This window comes from Anguilla anguilla, chromosome 5 (genome assembly GCF_013347855.1).
Source record: "Anguilla anguilla isolate fAngAng1 chromosome 5, fAngAng1.pri, whole genome shotgun sequence".
Lineage (NCBI taxonomy): Eukaryota > Metazoa > Chordata > Actinopteri > Anguilliformes > Anguillidae > Anguilla > Anguilla anguilla.
Window position 1 is genome coordinate 27,013,488 of NC_049205.1, and position 27,268 is coordinate 27,040,755.

Genomic DNA, 27,268 nt, shown 5'->3' on the forward strand with positions numbered 1-27,268 from the left:
TGTTCAGTTATTTATTTGTCACAAAGTACTTGGCAATTAAAATATTTGCAGTGGAGCACCTTATAATATATAAGGTATAATTAATCTAAGAAAGCGTGGGTGTGCTACCACCACAAATAGAATCTAATTCTGTGGGAAACACTGATCCCAGAAGAGATTTTGAAATTTCATTCAAATTGCAGTCTCTTGTCTCTCTTGTCATCATCCCGATGTTCAATTCCGAAGTTATGCCGGCAAAAAGGCTCTGCAAAATGTTTTCTGGCATGGCTCAACCAGTAAATCTAGTTTGAACAAGGATTTTTTTGTATGCAGATCTTAACCAATATGTTGTCTACAGTGTGGCATAAAGCATTTTAGTTTTACGAATGGGTTTTTTAAAAAATTACGATTAAAAGGAGACAAGCGCGTTGTAAATTTCAACGAACTACTGGAATAGAATGCCCAGCCACCCTGGAGCATGCAGCACATGACTGTTGGTGGCTAGATTGCCGGAAATCTTCATTGAACAAGGATATTTTTGCATAGATATCTTCACCAAGGTCTTGTTTGCAGTGCGGTATAAAGTATTTTAGTTTTACGAATGGGTATTCTTTGTAATTACGGTGAAAAGGAGACATGCGCCGTCTATGAATTCCGAATTCCCAACAGTTCGAATAGTCACAGTTAGCTATGACCTGTTGCCAGCGTTATATGTTTTCTGGTGGCTAAGTCGCCAGGAAAACTCGTTTGAACAACACGATCCTTACACGCACGTCTTCGTCAAGGTCTTGTCTACATTGTGGTATAAAGCATTTGAGTTCTGCGAATGGGTGTTTTCTGTAATTACGATGAAAAGGGAGATATGCACCGTCTCTGGATTCCGAATCCCCAGCAGATAAAAAAAGTATTCCTTAGCCAGTTTAACCTGCTGCTAAGTGTATTATTTCTGATGGCTAAGTCACCGAGAAGACTTGTCTGAACAACAATGGGCCTCATTCACCAATATCTTCCTAAGTTTTTTCTTAAATTTGTTCTTGAGAAAGGTCCTAAGAAAAGTCTAAGTCAGATTCACAATGTGTTCTTAAACCGCAAAATTGTTCGCACGTGTTCTTAAAATGATGAATCCCATTGTCCTTGTAAATGGAAATCGCGTGCCAGTTTTCCTAATTAGCATAGGTAAACGCCCCGCCAATCCCCATAAAAGGGCATGAGACTGCAGGGCCGTGTGCACACACAGAATTCGAAAAGAAAAGTTGAGAGTGAAGTCAATAATGCCCAAACGAAAATCTAAAGACGGTGGAGCACCGGACTCCAAACCTAAGAAAAACTTCAGTAGTTCTGAAGTGGAGGTATTGCTGCAGGAAGGGAACAGCAAACGACCTGTCACATTTAGTAGCGTCAATAGTGGATATAAAATAACACAAAAAAAGATGCATGGGATGCATATTACTCGTTCCGTGAACGCTGTATCCGGAGAAGGGCGCACAACTGATGAAGTAAAAAAATGGTTTGATGTCAAATTTGAGGCCAAAAAAAAAAAAAAATGCTGGTGGGAGTGGGCGCAAGGAATTGCGTGTTATGCATTTGTAAGAGGGAAATTATACTGGGACCCAGAAAAGGCTGACATTTGAACGGGCCAGCATGCTGGGACGCAGCGTGTACTTCAAAGGACCCGAGAGCCTTGTGGTAAAACAATAAGTCACTCGGACTTCCTCTGAATGGGCAGGCCATTTGGCTCTCTGGAATGTTACCACCTGGACACAACCAAGATAAGGGGAACTAGTCTCTTTGTCTGTGGTTGTGGGTGTGGGTGTTTTGGGGTCGTAAAGGGTGAAGCGACCGGCACCTGGTGGGGGCACTACACGGGACAGTACCACACTGCCCACATATGGACCCCTCTGACATTACACTTTGTATTTCTTTTCTGGATCTGGACTATAAACCATCTGTATATCTTATTTACAAATCCCGGAAAACCTTACAAACCATGCACATGTGTTCATTGTATTATTGTATTATGCCTTATGTAATAATAACATGGATTGCGTGTACAATGGTTAAACAGAAGGGTATTTTCATGACAACTGCACAATAATATTACATCCACTTGGCATGTTGGGTATGTACATGTTCACAATAATGCAAGCCATTGAAGGAAATATGTTTCATACCAAATATAATTTGAAAAAACATAGTTTCAGCAACTCAGGAAAAAACTAACACAATGGAATGTCCTCTCTGGTAATCATCTCCTTTTCCCGATTTCCCCACTGATTGTTTTAACAGCAGCCCCAAATGGTGGGGGCCGAAATTTGAGATTTATGATTCGGACAGGTTAATTTATGGCAATGCCGCCTAGACCAAACGCGGGATTTGGCTTAAAAGGAAGGGAGACAAAGCAATCGAGGAAGATCGTAATCGACTTCCCACCGTGCACATACTATGTGCGCTGTGTGTAGACAGACAAGGAAGATCGTAATCGACTTCCCTCAGTGCACATACTCGGCTATGTGTTCTGTGTAGAGATAGCCATGGAAGATCGCAATCGACTTCCCGCACTGCGCATACTCGATGTTCTGTGTGTAGCTAAACAGGCTGGTAAGAACTCTGTTACTCTGTATTTCTGTTTTTAACCCTTATAATTGATTTGAAATTGAAGATAATAACCTACCTGCCTGTTCAATAAATTCTTATTTTTAACTTGCGTGGTCTTCATGACTCTAATCCATTTTATCTTCTTTTCAGCCGAAATTCCGTTTAAATACTCAGGGGGGCAATTCGGACGGGGACCTCCTGATCAGGGGTCTAGTACAGTAAAACGTCTTTAGTGGGGTATTCAAGTTAGATAGGTGACCACGATCTGCCTGTTAAGGGATTGGTGGTATTGGTTCTGGTGTTTTGGCTTAAGCGTAGTACGCCGGTTCTTGTCAAATTCGCCTGAAGGAGCCCGATAGATACACACCGTCCTGGGCTCATAACTGTCTATGTACTATCCATGTAAGCCAGGCATGGAAGGCATGTATTATGGTGGTCAGCCTCCTACCCTCTGGATTCCTCGCCGAACTGAGATTTAACAATAATGCTAAACCCGGGAGCATATATTGAGGAATAATGGCACAAGATAGAGTCGAGTGTAACCACTCCCAAGTTCCACGTATAGTTAAACCCAAATTTTAAATTATCATATAAAATGGAGTCAGATTTAATACGAGGGTAAAACCTAGTAACTGTTACGCTTTCTTGCTGTGGTCATGGATATATCTGTTGTGTTGTTCCGCGCATTTGTGAATATTCTGATGCTCCCATTGGAATATTGACAGTCCGGCGACAGATCGGATATATCTCTGATGACAGCATAGCCCCGTTTACGAACGGAGAGTAACCAGAGTGCTACTGATCCGTTTCAGGCCAGCTTTAAGCGGGATATGAAGCAGCGCCTTCATATCTAACCCGTGGCAACGGAACCAGTGCATTCTTAATTATAATTGTGCCCTGTTCTTACGAACAGAGGAAAATAACTAACATCTCCGGTTTTGAATCACACCAGCCAAGGGAGAACACGCGATACCTTCCCCTCCAGCTACAAACCCTCATTGGTCTAGCTGTGAGGTGTTTACACATTCAAAACAAAGCGCTTCTCGTCACATTAAAACCGCTAATTAAATCAACCGGCAGTAAACTGCATCGGAGTAAACCCGTCACTGCACAAAAAATGTATTGCCAGTCATTTTGGTGTCACCCCCCACTGGTGGTGTCACCCGGTGCGGTCCACATCCCCCTAGTGACGCCTCTGAATCAGTGTTCTCTTCTTCAACATGTCCATGTGTTTAAAAAGTGTTACCTAAGTGCTTAGTTTGTATTCAAAATTTAAACATTTGCTTTTGCAGTATAGACCAAACATTGCATAATTGAAACCCCCAAGAATAAAAGGTCACTACAATGGTTTGATTTTTATCATTTATTTACAGATGACCTCCCGCTGAGGCAACCACCCTCTGAGGCGGAACCTGGCACCTTAATGCTTTGTAAAATAATGAAAATAATTATTGAAAAATATTATAAATGATAAAAATATTATTGTAATTTAAATTCTATAATATTATACAACTGTAGAATTAAAGAAAATGCAATAATTATTTGCAATGCAATTATTTTGCACAAACTTACAGCACTCAAATGCATGTAAGTGTGCTCTTGAGTGTGCGTAGATTCTGTTCTTACGCAAGAACAAATCCCAAACAAGAGAACATTGGTGAATGTCAGAATCTTCGTGAAGTTTGCGCAAGTGGGTTTTAAGAAGAAAATTCTTCTTAAGAATGGTTGGTGAATGAGGCCCAATATTTTTACATAATTTTTTTCTCCAAGATCGTGTCTACAGCATGGTATAGCCTAAAGCATTTGAGTTTTACGAATGGGTGTTTTTTCATTAGGGTGAAAATGGGGACAAGAGCCTGGTCGATCCCAGTCCCCAAGTGCAATTAAATTTTTAAGCCACGGGGCCGCTGTTTGAAACTGAGACACTTTGGCACGTATTGCGTTTTGAGAGTACACTTCATTAAATGACGCATCCCATAACAATACATACCAGTAAATGCGTACAGTATATTCGTTTTACTGTACAAATAGCACAGAATATTGGTTCATGTTGTTGAAGGAAAACAGATAACCCCACCCTCAAAGTCGCACAGGTGATCATGCGTTTCTCTTCAACGACAGTGATTGCATGTGGAGCGAAGCGGATAATTTTTTTAATCGTATTATAGAAAAACAACATTTATAGAGGGTATGCACATGACGTCTCAGTAAGTGGAAGTCACTGCGGTTACACCCACTGAGTGGCAGAAAGACTATGGAGTGGCAGCGTAAAAACACAAAAAACACATCTAAAATGGGAAAGAGCGATTGACTGTACAAATATATCCAACAAGCAACAGGAGCTATATTTTTACAGACTGCTGAAAGCTAAAGAAAAGAGAAGCAAATGGATCGCTGCAATTCACAGAAACAACTGGAATCTACCAGCACCGAAACGTGGATTTGCGGTTGTCATTTTGTCAGGTATGTTGGATTTTTGGGTAAAATCATACCTTAAGTTATGTACTGTATTGACTACTCATCAATTAAATATTTAGCATCGTTCATTTATATTATGGGGAACTGTGAAGTTTGTCAGCATTTATTTAAAAAACATAGTGTTAGCTAGCCAAGCATATAAATTATTAAGATATGATTTTACCCAAAAATCCAACATACATGACACAAAATAACAACCGCAAGTCCACGTTGCAGCGATGCATTTGCTTCTCTTTTTTTTTGCAATCTGGAGCCTTATATTATATTTGCATTGGTTGCAAGAGACAACTGTTAGCCTCTGAAAATAATGCAGAGCTGCTAGTACAGGGGCATTGTTAATGTATCCTGGGCTGATGCATAGAAGCTCTTAGTGGCCTGCTTTGTTATAATTCATAACACTAATAATAAAATGTGATTCTTTTGAGGTTTGCGTTAATGCAGGCATTTCACTTACTGTAGAGTAATGTAAGCGTTCATAGGTGGCTCAGTAGTGTTTGATGCACCCAACTACCGTGAAAAGCTAAAACACCAACATTTTTCTGTTGGTGGCATATTTTATTGTAATTTTATTTTAATCTAAAAATGTATTAATATCTCCATAGGCTATACTTGTCACGTAGTGCATGGAAAAATACTCATTCAAATTTCCTGTGTGAGTGTCATAGACTGTATAAAAACCCACTGATTTCCTATGGTTAGAAATCACTGGCGCATGAAGCCCAAACTAGGGCGCAGCCACACTGCCCGTAGCAACCAACGCAAGCGCAGTGGAGCGAAAGACTGGAGTCCACGACTACAGGAAAATCCACAGAACCGTACTGTCATAACATTTCAAAAAAATTAATTGTGCAAGATACGTTTAGTGTTACGATATTTACATAGAAAAATAGATAAAATAGATCATTAGCTAACTAGCTAGCTAGTTATATAGACAGATAGATAACAGAACTCTAGATAGCTAGACAGATATAACACGAGAACTAGCTAGCAAGTTAGCTAGATAGACAGATAGATCGATAGCTAGACAGTAAGCTTGCTCCCCCTAGCTAAGTAAATCCCGCTAGCTTGACTTCTTAAAGAAGCTTCAAAACTGCTTACAAATCTGATTTCACCAACAACATATACAAATTATAAAAGACGAGAATCAACTGAACCCTCAAACTGGTCAGAAATCGCGTTTTGACATAGAACCTTGTTTATCTGAAAATGTCTGAAATGTATTAACCGAAAGAACTGGAGAGAAGAATCCTTAGAATAGCGGTTAGTACAGTTGAACGCAGCACACAACATTTTTGGACCTTGAACTTTTAAATGGTGAGATTGTATGTAGCTAGCTAATCGAAATAAAACGACACAGCATCACACCTGCCGCTGAAGCACTCTGCCTGGCTGCGAGGATGGGGAAATCCTTATATGGTCATACGGTAATAGGACAAGCCACATTGCACACACTGAAATTAACCCAGATATGGGAATTTTGGCGGAATTATTTTAAAAAATCAAACCCAGGGGAGACATTACCAGGGATGGGATTAACTAGTTAAACCATCATTTCTTGTGTAAAAAATGTATTGACTTTATATTTCCTCAAAGAAAATTGGCCTCTTTTCAGGCTTTCCCCATTGACTTAACATTGGGTGGGCGGGGTTTCAAGTTCTTTTTGCAACCAGGCGTTGCAGTTCACGCAGTAGCCACTGGGGTAAAAGGCTTCACTCATAGAGGCGAGTTGTTGCTCCTTGGTGAGTATGCACTAGATGAAAATAAAATTTCCCTTGGAGTAATGATAAATAGGAACAATTGTGAAATATCTTCCCATCCCCATGCAACAAAAAATTACAGACATACTATACGAGTACAGAAAAATATACAACTGTGAATGATTACATGTTCAGGAATCTGTGCCAGAGAGTCAGTGTTTTTGCATTATTTTTCGATGCGATATCAATGCTTCATCTTAAACCATCATAAGGTATGAGGTATGAGGTATAACGGACAAAAATCATTTTATTCATTTTGGAGTGGCTTTGGTTCAATTTTTGGACCCCTATCCTGATGAAAAGATAGTAATCCCACCTTGAAAATGATGCAAAATTTAGTTTTTATGAGTCAGAACAAATATATGATTATATTATGATTTACAGCAATGCCCAATTTAACACATTCTGTATAGATGGAGACACTAAGGGACACCAGGGTACACATTTTGCTTTGTAAATGTTTAGTAATTGTGCATGTTGCCAGTTTTACCTGGTTTATATGTGATTTCAGTATTTTATCGCAAACTAAAAGAGAACAACTTTATTTTTGCCAAGATAATTGTAACTGTGCCACTATTATAACCTAATTCATGAAAATAAACAAATCTAAAGTAGTACTGTAAATTGTGTCTTGCTTCATTTAAGCCATTTTTCAAGTCTCTGATTTTTACATCTTACATTCTTACATCGAGTTATAAAGCTTTAAATAGTACACCCCCTTAAATGAGCGAGGATTGGCCAGATTTGGTACAAAGCAGTTAAGCATGCACACACCAGGAAAAGAAGGTGTTCCGCCCTTGCAACTACTTAAGAAGCAGGCTGTCTTTTGGCTTTTTAACTTTGATCTTGGTTTTCTTAGGGCTATCTTAGGAGGAAAACGAGCTGTGGGTTGGTATTTTCTTCCATTCATTTATTTTATAACGTACCTGTCCATGTCTGTAACATTGATTAAGGTAGTTGACCTTTGTCTTTAGACGTGATGTTGAATATGTGTCTTGGAACTTAATATATTTCTTCATTTTGATCAGGTTGTGAGTTGTACATTATCATAAAGTTTGATCCAACAAGTTGCTTTACCTATCAACAAATTCAGCAATTTGAACAACAGTTGATATCTTTGATAATTAACATGTTAAATCAAATTTCTTAAATGTTGGATAAGTGAAGCGTTTTAACTGTTAATGCACTTGTGTTCAGTATTCATAGTGCTGGATATTAGGGTATTTGCAGTCAAACCTGTTGGATTCAGAAAATTTTACATTTCATTTAATCTTCACTTTCCCCATAGCTATGCTGAAATACTGCAGATATCTGGTTCTAAAGCAATCTCTGTTGTACTCTGTAATAGGCCTAGGCTATGTTTAATTTGTGCGCTATAAATCCTTCACAATATATTATACCATTCTCCCCCCCTCCCCTACCCAGATGTTAACTTAATCAGCTGTCACAGGGTCAAGGTCTTCCAGCCCCCCCACACACTGTCTCAGGTGTGCTTTCCATATTTTCACATTGTGACAAATTTCACATTTGGACTGCACTTCAGTCAACCTAATTGGACATATAATATGCAATATAATGTTACATTTATTGAATAAATTAAATATGCTTGGCTGTCTTAAACAATTTGTTACTTCAAAACCTGCAATAAATTAGAGAAATGACTTACCCTTTGTTCCACAAGATCTGTTTCACTCTCTGCTGGTCGCTCTAGCACACTGCAACGTACAGGAGACAAAACTACATTAAATACAAGGAATGGAACTAAAAGTGAGGCAAAAACAGGAAAAGGACAAAAGACAGAAAGTTATCCTAGCTGCAGTGGCTTAGTTTACTTTAGAAGGCAGGCTTTAAACACATCACCAGATGGAGTGTGAAATAACTCCCGCCCCTCCAAAAAATGAAATGTAGATGAACAGTTAGAACACAATAGGCCTCATACACCAACCTTTCTTAAGAAGAATTTTCCTCTTAAAACCCACTTACGTAGTTTTCACAAAGAATCTGACATTCACCAATGTTTTCTTATTTGGGATTTGTTCTTAGGTAAGAACAGAATCTACGCACACTCAAGAGCACACTTACGCACATTTGAGTGCTGACATGTTTGTGCAAAATAACTGGTTATTGTGTTTTCTTCAATTATACAGTTGTATAATATTAATATTTTTATAATTCATATTTTTAAATAATTATTTTCATTATTTTACAAAGCATTAAGGTGCCAGGGTCCACCTCAGAGAGTGGTTGCCTCAGCGGGAGTTCATCTGTAAATAAATGATGAAAAAAAAACCATTGTAGTGACCTTTTATTCTTGGGGGTTTCAATTATGCAATGTTTGGTCTATACTGCAAAAGCAAATGTTTAAATTTTGAATACAAACTAAGCACTTAGGTAACACTTTTTAAACACATGGACATGTTGAAGAAGAGAACACTGATTCAGAGGCGTCACTAGGGGGGTGACATCAAAATGACTGGCAATACATTTTTTGTGCAGTGTTTAGTGCAGAGACGGGTTTACTCCGATACAGTTTACTGCCGGTTGATTTAATTAGCGGTATTAATGTGACGAGAAGCGCTTTGTCATTTGAATGCATAACACGCAATTCCTTGCGCCCACTCTCACCAGCATTTTATTTCTTTTTTTGCCTCAGATTTGACATCAAACCATTTTTTTACTTCATCAGTTGTGCGCCCTTCTCCGGATACAGCGTTCACTGAACGAGTAATAGCATCCCATGCATCTTTTTTTTGTGTTATTTTATATCCACTATTGACGGTACTAAATATGATAGGTCGTTTTCTGTTCACTTCCTGCAGCAATACCTCCACTTCAGAACTACTGAAGTTTTTCTTGCGTTCGGAGTCTGGTGCTCCATCCTCTTTAGATTTTCGTTTGGGCATTATTGACTTCATTCGCTCTCAACTTATCTTTTCGATTTCTGTGTGCGCACACAGCCATGCAGTCTCATGCCATTTTATGGGGATTGACGGGGCGTTTACCTATGCTAATAAGGAACAACTGGCACACGCTTTACATTTACGAGGATGATGGGATTCATCATTTTAAGAAAACATGTGCGAACAATTTTGCGGTTCAAGAACACGTCGTGAATCTTACGTAGATTTTTCTTAGGACCTTTCTTAAGAACAAATTTAAGAAAAAACGTAGGAAGATATTGGTGAATGAGGTCCAATGTGCCTTTTTTGTGCACCTGAAGAGGCAATATAGTACAAAGGTTTGGGCTAGCTGTCATATCAACATTACCTGTATTCAATGCAGACAATAGTTGATGTAATAGGTTTACCAGGGCAAGCAAATACTTTAATGACCTAAGAAGCTGGGCTAATAGAATCCCTGATTTAACTAATCTGAGTTCACGATTTAACACAAGTTATTAAAATATGTAAATCCTAATAAAGATTCAAGTTCAAGATTGAGCGGATTGTGTTGATTGTCATGAATAAAAGGAACAGTTATTTTCAACCAGTACACAAAACATAAACACAATATTATTATGACAAACTCACTTATTCATTCCTTCAGCCTTTTCTTCATCCATTTCTACACACACACCTACAAAAGTGAAGCAAAGATCAGCAAATCATTTACAGAACCATTAACCAATGCAACTTTTTTGACAGCTGTGCCACCGTCCAAAATCAAAAGACTTGGATTTTCTGCAGTCTTGTTAAGCAATCAACAATAGTGATTGCTTAACAAGCAACAAGAATACCTTAATCTCAATTTACCACAAATCATGTGTGCTGCAGTGCAGTAGGTCAGTCAGCCAAAAGAGATTCACAAACTCACACAAAAACCTGAACAGATTTTAAGGACAGTAGGGTAATAAGATATTCATGCACACTACCATCGACATGGCTGCTCAAAGTTTTTAAAATTACTTTTTAAATTATATTTTATTAAGCATAAATAGTTAAACTCAAATAATTAAGTTTAAAAAGAAAATTCAAAGAAACAGAACAAGTGAAATTAAAGGCGTTTCAGGTGCATAACAGACAAGGGGTGCACAACCCCAGTACTGGAGGGCCGTCAGCCTTTAAGAACATTAATTTCAGTACCTTCTGACCCCATATTAGACTTTTTTCACTTCGTTCAACAGAGCCTGGCCGATGCCTTGACATTCTAGGCATAAACGAAGGAGGCAACGGGATGGTTGTATTTTCCCCAACCAATCAGAGTGCAGAGGGGTGGCGCTCCAAATGTGGTGATGATTTTGGCCAAGCGTGGTCTGAAATGTGCAGCGGAAGAACATTACCGGAGGCAAACTTTTCCACAGATCCGCATCAGTTCGCCACTATTTGGGGAAAATGGCTAAGGTTTACGTCAGAGCACTGACCACACCATCAAAGTTTATCACCGAGATGCAGAGTCTGCGGTTCGAGGTTCAATAAAAGAAACAAACAAAATTTATTTATCGGTGATAAATTTATTTAATTCCTTTTTGGTTCACCAATTCCACTTGCTACTCCATTATTGATTGTAACAGGCAAACAATCAAAACCATTGCTTCTTCTGGCCATTTTTTGGGTATTTATTTGATAGCAGACTGAATACCGTAGGCCACACTTGAAAAATTAAAACTTTTGCCAAATTCTGTAGGCAAGCAAGTACATCTCTGTTCGATAACAGCGTATCCAAACACACGCGGTGAAGGTCCTTCAACGAAGTCACGCCATGTATTTGGCAAGTCTGTGATTTAACAGAATTAAAATCCTCTTCGAATTTGTCTATAATTCAGTTTTTAGCAGATAATTTGGGTTAGCTCGATAGCTTTGTCCATTTCGCTGGTGTGTTTCAGTTGGGACTTAGATTGCAGCACACATGGAACAGAGGGAGTGTCGGGGGGGAGGGAGAACCGGCACACTGAGACAGACAGTTCGATTAACCAATAGGGAAGCCGCCGCTGGCTCCCAGCAGCAGGCGAGTCCTCCCTTTTGCCCCAGAAAGTATATGCTTTCATCCAAACTAACCCCATATCAACAAACAGAATTCACAAACAGCTTCACATGTCTGCACAATAAAGCCCCATCTTTGGGGATTTTGCATTTTTTCCCAGTCTTCTTTTTCCTGCCTTATTCCATCACAAATGTTTAAAGCCCACACCAGCCAATCAAAACATCAAATACAGCTACAATTACTTTGTTGGTGGCTCACTGGTAACGTCATTTCCAAGGGACCGTTGAGGGACAGGATCGAATCCCACTGGAGGCTCGGGAAAGTCTTTCATTTCTTAGGCACGTTTACTGAATTTGCTAATTATTAATTGTCTATTACTTTAAAACTATTGCTTTTGCAACTGTATAATTCTTCTGGATTCTGTGGACCAAATCTAGCTGGTCTTTCATCGAACATATACTGTATTCTGAGATACACCATCTTCATGTTCAGTTAACCGGCTAGATTTGATTGCAATGTGACAGTTTTCTAGCCGGCTAGGATATAGCCATGCCATATGGAATACAATTGGAGCTGAATTGTGCTTACTGGGCTGCCCAAGCAAATGACAGCATTACAGAACGTCTCCTTATTGCAAAGCCGTTCATGGCCATTTATCTAGAGTGAGAGCACCTATTATTGACCACCCGAAGGAAGGGGGCGGGGGGGCGTGTATCAACCACCCGAACCGCTAGCGTAATTACTCCATATTTATTCAAGAGAACTGGACATCCTTACCTATTAAAATGTAAGTCCCGTAAACACATCATAAACTGTCTAAATGAAAAAAACAACTTCATACATACTTATATAAACTTTTAGACCAGGAACACACCCTAACTTCTCAATCAGTTTGACATACTCGTAAGATAAAACAGCTATTTAGTGAAGTAAAATAAAAACGATAACGGCAGCTATCTAGCCAACTCATCTAACTTTATTTATTGCTAGCACGCTAATTAAGTGTCTAAGAGAACAAACATTAGCCAACATTATTACTGCTCTAATTGTGTTATCCTCAGTTAAACTGCAAGCGTCAACATTTTGCATCTGTGAGTTTTCGAAACTGCTCAGAAAGATGAAGCTTGTCCATTTTAACAAAAGGACTACTTTTTACATTTTTATCAGTGCTGTAAATTGTGCAGTCTTGACATTTAAAGGAGTAACATGGTGGTTGAATTATGACACTTCCCAGTTGCCTTTAGGCACCAACAAAACAAATGTGCATTCTTTTTTTATTATTCAGTCATTTCAATGTACTTTAAAACATATTTTTCTAAGCCTAAATTTCCCACTATAATAGTTCACCCGAACCATCTGGGCGTAGTAATGAGAACTGTCAGTTAGCTATGATTGACAGACCGTGCCCCGTTACCATAGCTAGCCCCATGATACTCGCTCTTTTTGGGAGACTGAATTTTCACAAGCTAGCTAGCTTAGTAGTGTATCAAGTATCGACAGATAGCTAAGGTAAGGACGTTGACTTATATCCAATTATAATTTTTGCTATCTAGCTAGCCAAGTTAAAATAAAAGCACAACTATAACATCCTCATAAAAGCAAACTAGCTAGCTAACGTTATCGATAACATTGCTTTATGAAAGCAAACTACCTAGCTAGCTAACGTTAGCTAGCTAGCTAAATGAATATAACCAGAAATAATCTAACAGTCCTTAAAAGGCACTCTAATTTAAGTGAACCTAACGTTAGTCAAATATTTGCATTGTCTTACCTGTAAGCCAGCGGCGCAAACTATGGGTCTCGAGTTATCCATGGCTTTACGGGGCGTGGAAAGGGGAGTGGTTACTGTATTTGTGACGCACCAAGTTGACAACTTTCTCAACCAGTTGAAAATAGGACGATAAATTTAAAACGCATATTTCTCCAAAAATACAGAACGGGCATATTTAATACTTTACTCATTGTGTTTCTCCAATGCCTCTTGTGCAAATAGCACATAAAACCGAGAAAGTGTGAAAATCACCGGTTCTGTTTATTTTGGCAGCCGGGCCAGTGGAAATGTAGGCTACCTGGGACAAGCAGAATTTTTTCTAATTGTCAGCTGACATTAGATTGTGTTAATTACATTAGCTAGCTAGCTAACGCAACGTTACCTGATATGAGAGATGGATACTGTGCGCAACATCGTCTAAACTAATGTTGCCTTTCTTGACATGGTCCGGTAGCTAGCGTTAGCTGTGGAAATAGCTATGTAATTTAGTAACGTTACATTGTCTTCAAATGTAATATGAAAACTACATCAACAAATAATATGACCTCTCATGTTACACAAAAATGTATTAGAGTTCCATAACCCCCCCCCCCCCTTCTCTGTAACCTGTAACGCGAGCAGACACCGGAAAAGTACGCCGCTCACACACAAGTGAGTTCAAGAGCGAGCCTGTTGCGTTAGCTCCGCCTACCCTCTCTGGCGGACCAATCACTGACGGGTGATGGAAAATGCGTCACTAACTATGCGCCGCTTGTGATTATTTTCCCGGGAATGTCGCCACAGGCACCCAGTTCTTTAATCATGAATTATTATAATAATAATAATATTAATTAATATAATAATAGGTTCAATCACAATTGTGTTACCTAATTCAGCGATAGATAGTGACTTAACAGAGATTTATTTTAATGAAAATCTTCGAGATTATTACTTTAAAGATGGTGTTAATATATTTTATTTAATATCATCTTTTACATTTTTTTATCTAAAAAGTTCTTTGTGTGTTTATTTTTATTTGTTTGCTTATAAGTTAAATGTTCTTAAATATAGAAACTTTAATAAAATATACGTTTTTTAAAATTGATTTGAAAATGTTGCACTTTCTGACAAAATATCGGTCAAAACATCGGTAATCGGTGGGCTAGGACTCTCCAAAATCGGGATCGGCATCGGACCCAAAAATCTGGCATCGGTCGGGCTCTAATAATTAGTGCAAGGCATCACGAGGTGTAGGAATAACATGGACACACAAGTTAAGTTCATGAAAACTTCATTAACAAGAAAGTAATGGGGCATGCAGAAGGCACCCTGAAGTATTGAGAGATGTTTCCAACAAAGTATTGAATGGTCAGGCAATTATTTTCAGCACAGTTCTAGCAAGCACCCTTCGGCCAAATACTCACCACTGGCACTGCTGCTGCAGGTGGAGCTGCTCATACGGGCTTTCTTCTTGAGGAAGGAGCGCCGGGAGGCCCTACGAACAGACTCCTGTGTCATGCTGTGCCGCAGCCCGGCAAGGGAGCGGCGAAGTGTGAGCGAGCGGTGAATGGAGGAGCGGCGGGGGTTGTGGGTCGCCGCAGGGGTCTCCAGGGGCTTGGAAATGGCCAGCTTACTGGCAGTGCGGCAGTGGGAGGACACATTTTCCTGAATATCTGCAGAGACACGCTCAGCAGCAGATATCCTTACCACTGGCACCAATTTTTCTGGGGCAGTGTCAAGCATGCTCTGAGGTTGAGGGGCAAAGCTGGTCAACTCCGCCACTGGTGCCTCCTGCTGGCTCATGCCCTCCAGATTCTGGGCATCTAGGTATGCCCGTGCCTGGCCCAGGCTATCCCTCTGGAGATGATCAGCCCCATCTTCTGTCTGTTCCAGGCAAGGGATCTGGGGGGGTTTGCGCAAGCTGCACCTGGGAGTCTCCATCTCCCCTGGCTCCATCTCTGCAGTCTGCTTCTGCCTGTTGTTCTGACGGGTGTTACGCTTAGGCAGCTTCTCCTCTGCAGTTTTCTCCTGCAGAGACCTGGCACCTAGGTCATCAATGTTCTCAGAAATGGGCTTCAGAGTCTGCACTGAAGAGGTCCGAAGGTTACTCCGCTTGCCCTTGGAGAAGCTGAAAAAGACCAGACTAGAATATCAATGGCACAAATAATTAATAAAATAGAAAATATCCAAGAGGGGCCATATAGGGCCTAATACAGGAAAGCTTTGACTTTGTGCGTGTGTGCACGTGCAACTCGGCCAGTTTGCCTTCTACCAAATTTACAATGTGAAACAGCAATTTTGGTAGCTTGCCATCTCGCTAACTATAATTTACTTTCCCAAAACCTAGTCATAAAATCGTTGTTCTGGCAACCAACTTGGATAGTTATAGAAATACCATTAAAAACATATTTGAGACCAGTAAAATCTCAGCAGGCGCGCACACACACACTACTGGCACAAATCATGGAAACACTAGTTTGATTAATGCAATATTTTGCAACTATTTATTTTTGGCATAATAAATACAATATTTATTAAATGGAATATCAACATAAAACAAAAATGACTGCATTTGTGTTAAGTAATAATTGTTGGACCTTCCAATATGGTATGTTCATCCGAAGAAACCGGAGGCAGCCAACACAGCCACCCATGTGATATTTTAGACCAAATGCAGGGAATTTCCGGTTTTATATCAGCATTTTTTTTTTTTAATTTGGCTCTGTACTCCACAATTCTAGAATGGCCTTACCATTTTCGACCGACTTAGCTAGCATCACAGACAGCAGGTGCATGTGTTCATTCAATGGTGTCAACCAGCTGTGTAGGCTGCCATTTTAATAGTCAACCAAGAATTATTAAAATCATTTCTATTCATTTTAAAAAAACAAACAGCATGAATTGGTCAATAATCTATAAAAATGACACACAGCCCTACCCATCAGCAGTTTCTATTTGTAAAATTCAACCAATCTCTAGGTCCTCTATCGCATACCGTTGCATGCCGCGATTTTCATTGTGACCGACAGAAATTCGCTTCCTCCGACTTTTTTTCTTCTGGGAAGGAGTCTTTGGCATCAACTCAGGTTCAGCATTGAAATCACTGTAGAAAAAAAAATAATGTTAACCGTTTCACGCAAATGACAAATCTGGCCAAACCGGGCCAAAAGAGAGAAAAAGAAAAAATGAGACCGATAGAGAAAAGGGGAAAAAAAGAAAGTGTAAGACAAAAGGGAAGAAAAACAGGAAAGACAAAGAGCAAAGGGAGATTCTCCAATCAGTCACAACGTATACAATAAATACAATAACGGTGTTCTTCAATGAAGTGTACATATAAAAGTACATAAACATTGAATGTTAAGCTTTTTTCAAAAAAAAATTTTTTAAATTGGGATTGCAGGTATGCCATCCAGCCAAGTTACAGCTTGGCGGGGCATGCCCCATACCAATATAGCACCGAGAGTTTGGCACTTTTCAGGGTTCCCCACAGAAATAACCACAGAAAAAAAAAAGACTCTCAGCCCTTAAAAACATTAATTCCTCTACATTCTGACGCCATTTCAAGAGACGGAATTCATAAACAACTTCACGTCCACATAATAAAGTCCCAAACTAAGGGGATTTTTCGTTTTCTCCTTTTTTCTGCCACAAATGCTCCTATCCCACAAAGAATATGTCTCCCAGTTGGTCATTTTATGTACATCAACCAATAAAAACATCAAATGCAACATACACAAAACACAAAATTAACATATATACAAGTGCACACGTTTAAAACGGTACAACTTTGCAGCTCTGACGTCTACTTCCCTTGTAGCCTCATGGGTAGTGCCTCTGCCTTTTGGTTGGAACTGTTTACAGGACTGATAAACCCGGGTTCAATCCCCGCCTCCGACTGCAGTAAATCTCTAACTCAGTACACTGGCTTGCTGACTAACTAAAAATACAACATTTTAACTATTGCTTTTGTATATGTAAAATCTTTCCAGGACAGCTGAGCATTCAGCATTTTCAGCGCATTTAACGTTAGCTACCTTGTGTGCAAGTTACTCGGCATTCTTGTACGTGTTTTCCATGACATTCATATTAATGCTTGATTCTTTTTCTCTCTCTCTTAACTACTGCGATACCAGCTGACGCCAGTAGATCAGCCGCCAGTCAGTGTGAGATTCGCAGGCACAGGACGTCTTGCTTGGTAGCAAGCTTTGCTGGAATACAAGCTACAAGGTAAGTGAGCTGAGAGCGAGTGTCTGCGTATGTGGTCAGCTAAAAGCTTTTAAGTTTTATTTGCGAGTAAGACCGTATTAATGACAAATTTTCTATAGTTTTAGTATGCATTCAAATTCCTGTTGACTTTTACATGCTTATACATGAGAATGTAGTAAGATAATATTGGCTAAACTGGTTAATAATATAACTACCTTGTGTGCTAGCCGCAGGCTATATTGTTGTTCATATGGTTCCTTACCCACATTATAGTGGGTTCCTCACGAACCATGTTATAATACTTAATTGTGTGTTGTAAAAATGGGCCTTAATTAATTTTAATGACATTAATAATTTCTGTTAGAGAAATACAGAACAATATTATAACGTGCTTGGTAGCAAGCTTCACTGGATTACTAGCAAGGGAGCTGACAGCGACTGTCTGCGCATGTGGTCAGCTAAAACTTTTATGTTTTTGCTGCAGTGAAAAAGAACTGCTTGTTTTCATTAAAATGCGGCACCGGAAGACTTGTCGTCATTCTGCGAGTACAACATATGCATGTCAGTCATAGCCTACATTTATATATGAATTCTTATTATCACTTACTCATTACAAACAGTGCAAAAAGAAATGATCTTATGAAAAACGTACAAAAAATGCCAAGTTACTCACACATATAAAGCACTGTCTGTAAGTCATTCAAACTGGCAAAATCTAGGCCTGCCATTAAAAGTATTGATATCAAAATGACGCCAAGTTAGTGCACTACAAACAATATAGGCTCTTGCCTCACAGAAGTTAAAGAAGCTGTATTCCAAGGCAATACTACCCAATCTTTCCTAAACTGTTTTCAGTCACTTACATTAAGGAGGTTGAACGTTCTGCCTGCAATGTAATCACAATGGGAGTTCCACGCACAAACGGTTGAATATTGTTTTAATGTCGTCCCATGCCGATACAAGAAAACATTATATACTGTAGAGTACTACGGAAAAACATATGAAAGTTAATGATTACACATTTAGGTACTGGTGTGTGAATTCTTTTGCATTATTTTTAAATCTGATATCAATGTTTCATCTTAAACCTTCATAAGGGGCACATTTATATGCTTTTTAATGGACAAAAAGCATTTTATTCATTTTTGGAGAGATTTGGATATGTTTCTGGACCCCTAGATATTTTAGACTACAGTACTGATGGAAAGATTGTAATTCCCACTTGAAAATGATGCAAAAGTGAGTTTCTGGAGTCAAAACAGTTGATTTGTAGTGAAATACACAATTATGTTGTGATTTACAGCAATGCATAATTTAGACATTTTGGATAGATTTGGAGGCACTGGGTACACTACTTTTTGCCTCATATATATTCAGCAGTTCTATCCACTCCTTACGCACTTGTGGTCAAGGAGCTTTTTTATTCAGGACATATGCATTTTCACCTGTTTTATATGTGGGTTCTCTCAGTATTTCATTGCAAACTAAAAAATTTATTTTGCTTTTTTGCCTAGACAATTGCATTTGTGCCACTTTATATTCATAATTTAGGAATACTAAACTAATTTAGTATTGTACATGGTACTTACATCTGGAGTTATAAAGCTTTAAATAGGGCACCCCCTAAATGGATTGGCCAGATTTGGCATGCGTGCAAAGGGGTTCAATGTATTCTTCTCAGTTCATGAAATCACAATCTGATTAACACAGCCCTAAATTTAGGTAGAAATGAAGTGCCGCAAATGTTATCTTGGCAAAAATTAAGCTGCTCTCCTTTAGTTTGAAATAAAATACTGAGAGCCACATATTGAAAAAATAAATATATACATGTCCTATCAATACAAAATAAAAAATTGATCATTTATTACACAAATTGCAGACAACAGCAGACTGCACATGTGAATGGCAGCACTGTGTAAGGAGGTTTACAGAAGTGTGCTCCTTAACAGACCTCCAAAAAAAAAATACTGTTCAATGACTGTTCACTGCGCTGTTTACTGCGTAAGTTTGATCGAGACAGTGCTTAATGGCAAAACATCCGATTGGATCAGCATTATGTAAAACTTTGGTTCTCCAAAACACAGTGTAATCATGTTTAGTACTGTTAGAAAATATCGATACAGTATCGCGATATTGTATCGATTCTCAAAAACACTATAGATTTTTAACCCATTAAGACCGGATGCAACATTTGCGTGTATATCCGTTTAAGACCGGGTGCAACATTTGTATGTTTCTCCCTTTAGAGCCGGATGCGACGTGAGCGCAGTTTAGATGCTGTTGTCGTTTTCAAGACACGTGACCAATGAAATGCACGTGATTCGCTGAAATACGAATCATCCAAGTACTGGTTTTTAAAAAATGTTAATGAACATCAGTGTGACAAGTTTTGGTTTCTTACTGTTGGTAAGCTTGACATACCTCTTGGTGTATCTGAGGTGTTTCTTACAGCTGCGAATGAGATTGTAATTGTGGGAGGGGTCATCACGGGTGGGATAGCCACCAAGTCGTTTTTTTAAATGACACCAAATCTTTTTAGATAAATGACAAATGTCATACATTATTTAGATTATTTTGAAGGAATTGGAAAATCTTCATTAATTTCTCCTATATACAGTATTTTTTTTTTGACCCAGACAACTCAAAAAAGCGGGAAAAAAAAACTCCCTCTCCCCCAGCCCCCACTCCCACTTTTTCTCCCAATTTTGTCTAAGGCTAATGCCATTTTATTTCAGGATAAAATTCAAGACTTGACACCAGAATATAGTACACGCGTGAAACTGAAAACAAGGGAATGTGGCTTCAAAACCACATCACTGCAAAATTGAGAATACAATGCATTAACCACTTCCCATAAGCCCTTCCCATACCCACTCTTACCTAGAGAACATGCGGTTGGCCTCCTGCTGGATTTCCTCCAGCCACACCATATGAGTGCTATCCACATTGCTGGCAAATTCCTGTAGCTTTCCATCAAACATCTCCAGGAGGGAGTGTGTAGAGGCCAGAAGGGAGTTCATGCCTGTTGTCTGAAGAAGAAAGGGGGACAGAGTTGATTCAGCAGACCATTAAAAAAACAGCCTACCATATTCACAAGGCCAATTCGACTGGAACATTTCCATAATTTTTATTAACAATGGGACTGAAAACATAAACCAGAAGCTTGTCCTCCCATGAGCCTTTCCAGCAACCTAGCAAGTATACCATCTACAAGTAATAAATCCCCCAACCAACCAATCACCGCTTCCCACACATTTTCAGCCAGCTTTACACTGACACGCAAAGAATGTTTCAATCTCAAAACACAAACTCGATATTGTATAATGGAATTTTGGCTACAAGACTTTCAAAAATCAGATTCCTGTACTACATAATACGTTTCTAATATAGTCTTAAATATTAGAAACTCATGTAGTACACAAATCTGATTTGTGAAAGTCTTGTTGCCAAAATTCCATTATACAATACCTGGTTGGTTTTGTTGATATTGCAATATGAACCAATTATCAAGGTAAAAAAACAACATAAAAAAAAGTTGAAAATAAGCCTTGGGCTTCATAGCAAATTTCTACAGATACAAACCATATACAATGCAATTATAGGGAGGTCGAAAGTTCCACACACAAACATAAAACAAAATGGGTTCTGGGCTCACTTTAACAGGTCATTTAACAAGGAAATATACAAAATCGGAGTAGATAGAGCTATTAACCCTCTGGGGTCAAGAGCTCCGCCAGCGGAGCTCGACAAGATGAAATTAACTTTCGTTTCTATTTGGATGATTAACTTCACGTGCTGTTATCATACAGACGCAACAAAAACATTGACAGAAACCTTAGAATCGCGACTTTCCAATGCGCCCATTGGCAAATAATATGAATCGTTTTAAATGTTCTGAATTTGATTAATTAGATCATGTATGCTTCGTTAAAATTTACTCATTACTATAGCCGCGTTTCCACCAAAATTACCCGGAACTTTCAGTCCCAGGAACTACTTTACCAGGAACTAAAAGGTTCCTTCAGCCAATGGTTGTCTGCGTTTCCACCGGGGTCTAAAGTACCGCGAAGATTAGGCAAATTAGCCCACTGACGTTGTCGTCGGTCCATCTGTCATATGATTTCTTCTGTAACCCCATACTACCACCGAAGTAGCCTACATTATTTTCTAATAACCGGGACAGCCCGGAGGGGTTTATTCCACTTATATACAACGGGTTACCAACAATGACTATATATGGTTACTTTTGTATTTATTGATTTTCATATATCCTCTCAAACACATTCATTAACAGCAGAAAACATGCACACGTTGTAAACAATTTGCAACGTCAATTCCATATAGGCTAATCGCAAAATGACAAGAATAGAACGAAAACTCGGACTTGCGTAAAAATGCAAATTAGTAGTGGTACAGCCACCGTTTGCTTTCCTTCGAAGTTACTGCTAGCCGAGCAGCGAAGTGTACCCTCCAGATGCGAACCATGCACCATAAATGAGTCCATAGTCTTCCTGGTCTTTTCGTGGAATTGAAAAATGGCAGTAAAATTGAGTAAAATTACGGCAGTCTGAAAAAGCTAAAGGGAAGATTACTAGAATTAACCTGTTATTTTACCCGGATAAAAAGTGCGGAAGGTGATTTCCAGTTTGCTTGTACTGTATCACCAATGTTAATTATGCAGAACTACCGCATACCTCACATAACTGTATCAAACGTTTTGAGTCAATTACAACGGGCTAACAAAGAAAATCCGGAAGAAAATATTCAGCAACCGAATTAATCCGTTTGAATGTTTTGGTAGCCTACGTAATATGCTGTCCCAGCACGAATGCTTAGCATTTTATAAAACGAATACTAAAGCAAGAAAAGAACAGAAGAGCACACGTTATAATTCCAAGACGTTGACAGGCTATAACCAAAAGTAGGCTACTGCGCCGCATAACATACAAGTTTGATTTGAAGTTATTATGAAAATAAATTGGTTTGCCGCTGCATATTTTCAAACATGGCTGGTAATGGCGGAAAATAAATACAACACAAATGCTACGAGTACTCGACCAATCAGAAATGTTCAGCGCTGCAAGCTCCACCCAAAAGGTTCCTGTACTTTCGGAAAGTACTACCCCCCGAGCAGGAACGTTTTGGGGGGTAAAACAAAGCCCCCAGAACTAAATTTAGACCCTAGTTCCTGCGGTGGAAACGCACTGAGTTCCTCAAAAGGTTCCTAGTTCCGGGGTATAGTTCCTGCGGTGGAAACGCGGCTTATGTGAATTTCGCTCAGCAGGAAGTCCGCCCAAATCGCATTCACATGTTAACAACATTATAATTACTCTCCATAGAAGGAGGCTAAAGGAGGGGCGATGCAAGATCCATGTGAGAAATGCCAAGTCTGCGAAAGCGGGATAGAATGTCAAAGTGTCGCCTAATTCACTTCTTTTGAGGTGAACATTTCGTTTAATTTTGTTAATGGTCGTCCGGAAGCCGACACTGATGAAGAGCGGTGTCATTTCGAACAGCGAACTGATCCAGCTGAGGATCAACTTCATGCGTAAGTATATTTCTTATGACCATATTGGTAAATATGTGTACTGTATTGCAACGTATCTGTGTGTTTGTAGGAATATCCAGCAATATGCGCGTTTGTAAATTCCCAAACTACGAATGATTCAAACTATTGCATCTCAAAATTATAGGCTAGGCTCTCTGCGTCTGTTTGTGTTAGAAGTATCAGGTAGACTATGTTTTTCGATCATATTGGTAATAAATAGCCCGTGGCGTGGCTAGGATTCTAAAACTGATGTCCTCGCACAATCGATATTAGCATACTGTAAGTAAATACGGGAAATAGCAATATAATAACCACTTAGCTAAACAGACCTAGCCTACTTCAGATTGAGGCATTGTTATTGATGAGTTGCCTGTAGTTGAGCTGGAATAGCAATGTTTATTTAGTTTAGCTAATGTTGTTTCGTTGATAGCTTGCATTATTTGTAAATGTGTGAATTGCTTCTCAAAATTATAGGCTACCTCTCTGCGTTTGGTTGTGTTTGTTTGGTTCTTTGTCTGTATATGATGTAACCATGTCACATTTCCTAAGTTTTGTTTTCATTAGTTAGTGGTTTGCCCCTTTTTTGTAAAGCACATTTAATTTTCACCTGTTGAAGGAAATGTGCTAAATAAATAAAGTTTGATTTGATCACATTTTGTCACATTTCCTAACAAACTTGTTTTTATCATATTTACAGAGATGCTGATCAGGAAACACGGCCTAGTTCACCACTAGCTAAGAGGCCACGCAAGCGTTGCAAGAGTACACCAGTCTCATCTCATCTTCCATGCGTATAATTTGCTTCAATAAATGTTCTGAAAATCAAAAGATGTCTTTGTTTCTGTCTTCTAAATGGCTCACTGAGTCTTTGTCTTAGTGGTGGGGAGGCATGCGGCCTCGAATAGCCTACTTAGCTGGCAAGTCCTCCTACCCAATGCATATTCATTACAGAAAGGCCATTTGCCCTCCCATTCTCACCTGGTGTTGAAAAATAGTAGTCACGACACTAACCTTTAGCAATGTATTTTATATTTCTCATTGGATTTGCTAAAATATTTTGTCATCTTTTGATACCCAATACCTTGATGAACACATTTTAGTGACCAAAAGTCACAGTGACCAAAAGACGACATAGCTCAGGAGGTAAGACCGATTGTCTGGCAGTCGGAGGGCTGCCGGTTCAAACCCCGCCCTGGGCGCGTCGAAGTGTCCTTGAGCAAGACACCTAACCCCTAACCCCTAACTGCTCTGGCGAATGAGAGGCATCAATTGTAAAGCGCTTTGGATAAAAGCGCTATATAAATGCAGTCCATTTACCATCTTAGTCACAATTGTTCAGTGTGCTTTATTATAACATTTCTGTGCATGTTCAAAACTACTGTTTACAGTTTGTGTGTTTTTAGAGCAGTTTACAATCCACACATGATTATGACCTACTTACTGCTGCCATATTATTGTAGCTGAGTCTGTGCTGAAAACAAAGATATGAAACACTTTGGAATCACTGTATATAAAGTTGATGAAATTTACACAAATGTCAGAGCATCGCACAATCACCAGTGTGCCTCATTTTACCCTTAGACCCCAGAGGGTTAAATCGTTTAAAAAGTCCATTGACCGTTCTGCAATGCTACTTTTTTACTTCAGAAGTCAAAAATTATTAGGGGTGTAACAATTAATCGATTCGGATCGATGCATCGATACAGAAAGCAATGATTCAATTCAATCGATTCAACAGGCATTAATCGATCCGTATTGTTGAGAGCCGAAAAACACCGGAAGTTCTGTCAACGTCTCTGATTATTTCTTTTTTCAGTAGTTTTATATTGCATTTCACCATGTATCATCATGGTAAATTATTGTGTTTGTGCAGGTTGCACAAACTCCAGCCTGTCAGAACATCGAGTACACAATTTTCCTAACAGGAAAAGGAACGGTGCTAGCTTTCATGCCTGGGTGCGTTTTGTGCAGGTGAAGAGACAGGACTTCATTGCTGCATCTGTTACAAAAACGCGGTCGCGTGTGGCACTCATTTTAGACCCCCACCCTTGACATAATGGACAATATTGTCTATCTGGGCATTCATAAAAATATTATTTCACCACTCAAAAATCGTATTCCGTCATAGCAACAAGATAAACCTGACAATAGCCCTAAGATATGCCAATACAGCAGTGAAAACGCTGCGCACTGAACAACGAAACAAAGTTTTAAAAAATGATACCATGTCATTCTACAGTCAATATCTGGGACTAAATATTGAATAAATACACAACCTTACCATTGGTTTTACGTGTAGTGATGACCCTTTTGAGACTGAGTGGTCATATATTGTCTTGGACAATGCATTTGTGATGCCTGAGTACCTTCCAAAATAGCTGTGCGTAATACCACACGTGTCGTTTACGGCATTGTCGCCCTTTTAGTACAGTCTGCCTTGATTGACAATTCATTTATTCAGTAGGTGAGAGTATAAGCTTTCTAACGATGTATAACATGTCTAATTTTGCTTTTGGAATAGTGTTTTATAGGTCAGCGTAACCAAAATTTTTCTTATCGCATTCACTATGTGGTAGCAGTAGAAGACGCTGCACCTAGCAAAACGTTGTCAACGATTTTTCGTAATTTCTTGGAAAATACTATTATTATTGAGGACTTCTGGACATAGCTAAGCCATATGTTTACCTAGCTGACATAGTTTTCTGGAGCAAAACAGAAGCAAATAGAACAGTATCATCGATACTGTCTCTGTCTCTATCTACTGAACATAGATGAAATTTCATCATTGCTATGCAAGTACTACTGCTCAAAATATTTCGGTTATATACGTTATTTTTGAAATTGAGTGTCTTTAAATAGGTTAGCGGTATTATATAATGTGGATATATCTATAAGCTAACGCTGGTCACTCACCAAGACACCTGCCCAGTTCTCCACTGGTTCTCTTCACACCGACATTGTAAATTCTCAACAAAGTGTTCTGTCTCCAGAACATGTGGACCAACAAGTGTTCTTGAAGAAAAACCTCTCAGAGAGACACTGAAAGGCACACTATGCATGTAGTGGAAGTCAGGGCCAATCTTACACTATGTGCATAGCCATAGTGTAAGAGTGAGCCAACAGAAAGGAGTCAGTCGTATAATGGGTTTATAGCTGACTATATAATGGATATATGTTCACTGTTCTGAACTCTAGTAACATTCCGTTATTTGTTTACATATTTGTTGTGGCAATTGTAGTATCCATTGAAAAGGTATATGTTTATAATAGCTGGAGCCCAATTTATCGTGTCATACCTTATATTACAGTATTGCACCGTATCGAATCGTATCGCAGCAAAAATAAATTCACATATCGCCAAACATCAAATCGTTGCCTTAAGTATCGATATGGTATCGAATCGTGGTGAAACCTAAGGTTTACACCCTAGAAATTATTACGCAAACTTGACTCTGTTTATGAGCATTTTTGCCTGCACTTAATGCTTCACCAAAATCAGTGGGGTTATTATTTAAAAACTCTAACCACATTGAAGGTATTATTACTCATTTCACCACAAGAAAAAATATTTCAAATGTTAATTGGTTATTAGTTAGATACGTTCTTATATTTAGGTGTCCTAAATCACATTTCAGAAGCGATATAGCACCAAAAAAAAAAAAAAAAAAAAACACGGCGCTCGCTGCAGAAGGGATTTTGTTTTGCTGAAATGAAATGTTATTCAAATTGTTGCCAATCCCTGTCTTGACATCATCCTGATTGTTCAATTGCGATTCTTCCATGCCCTCTAAAATGTTTTCTGACATTGTCAACAGTCTCGTATAAAGTAGAGCCCGACCGATGCCAGATTTTTGGGTCTGATGCCGATCACGATTTTGGAGTCCTAGCCCACCGATTACCGATGTTTTGACCAATATTTTTCAAAAGGTGCAACATTTTCAAATCAATTTGAAAAAATATTTTATTAAAGTTTCTATATTTAAGAACATTTAACTTCTAAGCAAACAAATAAAAATAAACACACAAAGAACTTTT

General features: G+C 38.9%; 1 protein-coding gene across 3 annotated transcripts in view; it reads right to left on the reverse strand.

Moving 5' to 3' along the window:
• The window catches only part of incenp (inner centromere protein), a 126,375-nt gene that overhangs the window by 86,597 nt on the left and 12,510 nt on the right, over positions 1-27,268 (reverse strand). For all 3 annotated transcript variants that reach the window (XM_035418821.1, XM_035418822.1, XM_035418820.1), the window contains exons 2-6: positions 20,566-20,714; positions 16,475-16,582; positions 14,904-15,607; positions 10,340-10,385; positions 8,476-8,524 (exon numbers count right to left, since the gene is read on the reverse strand). In XM_035418821.1, coding sequence (XP_035274712.1) covers positions 8,476-8,524; positions 10,340-10,385; positions 14,904-15,607; positions 16,475-16,582; positions 20,566-20,705 — 1,047 coding nt within the window. In that variant the 5' untranslated portion in view covers positions 20,706-20,714. The remainder of the gene's footprint in view (positions 1-8,475; positions 8,525-10,339; positions 10,386-14,903; positions 15,608-16,474; positions 16,583-20,565; positions 20,715-27,268) is intronic.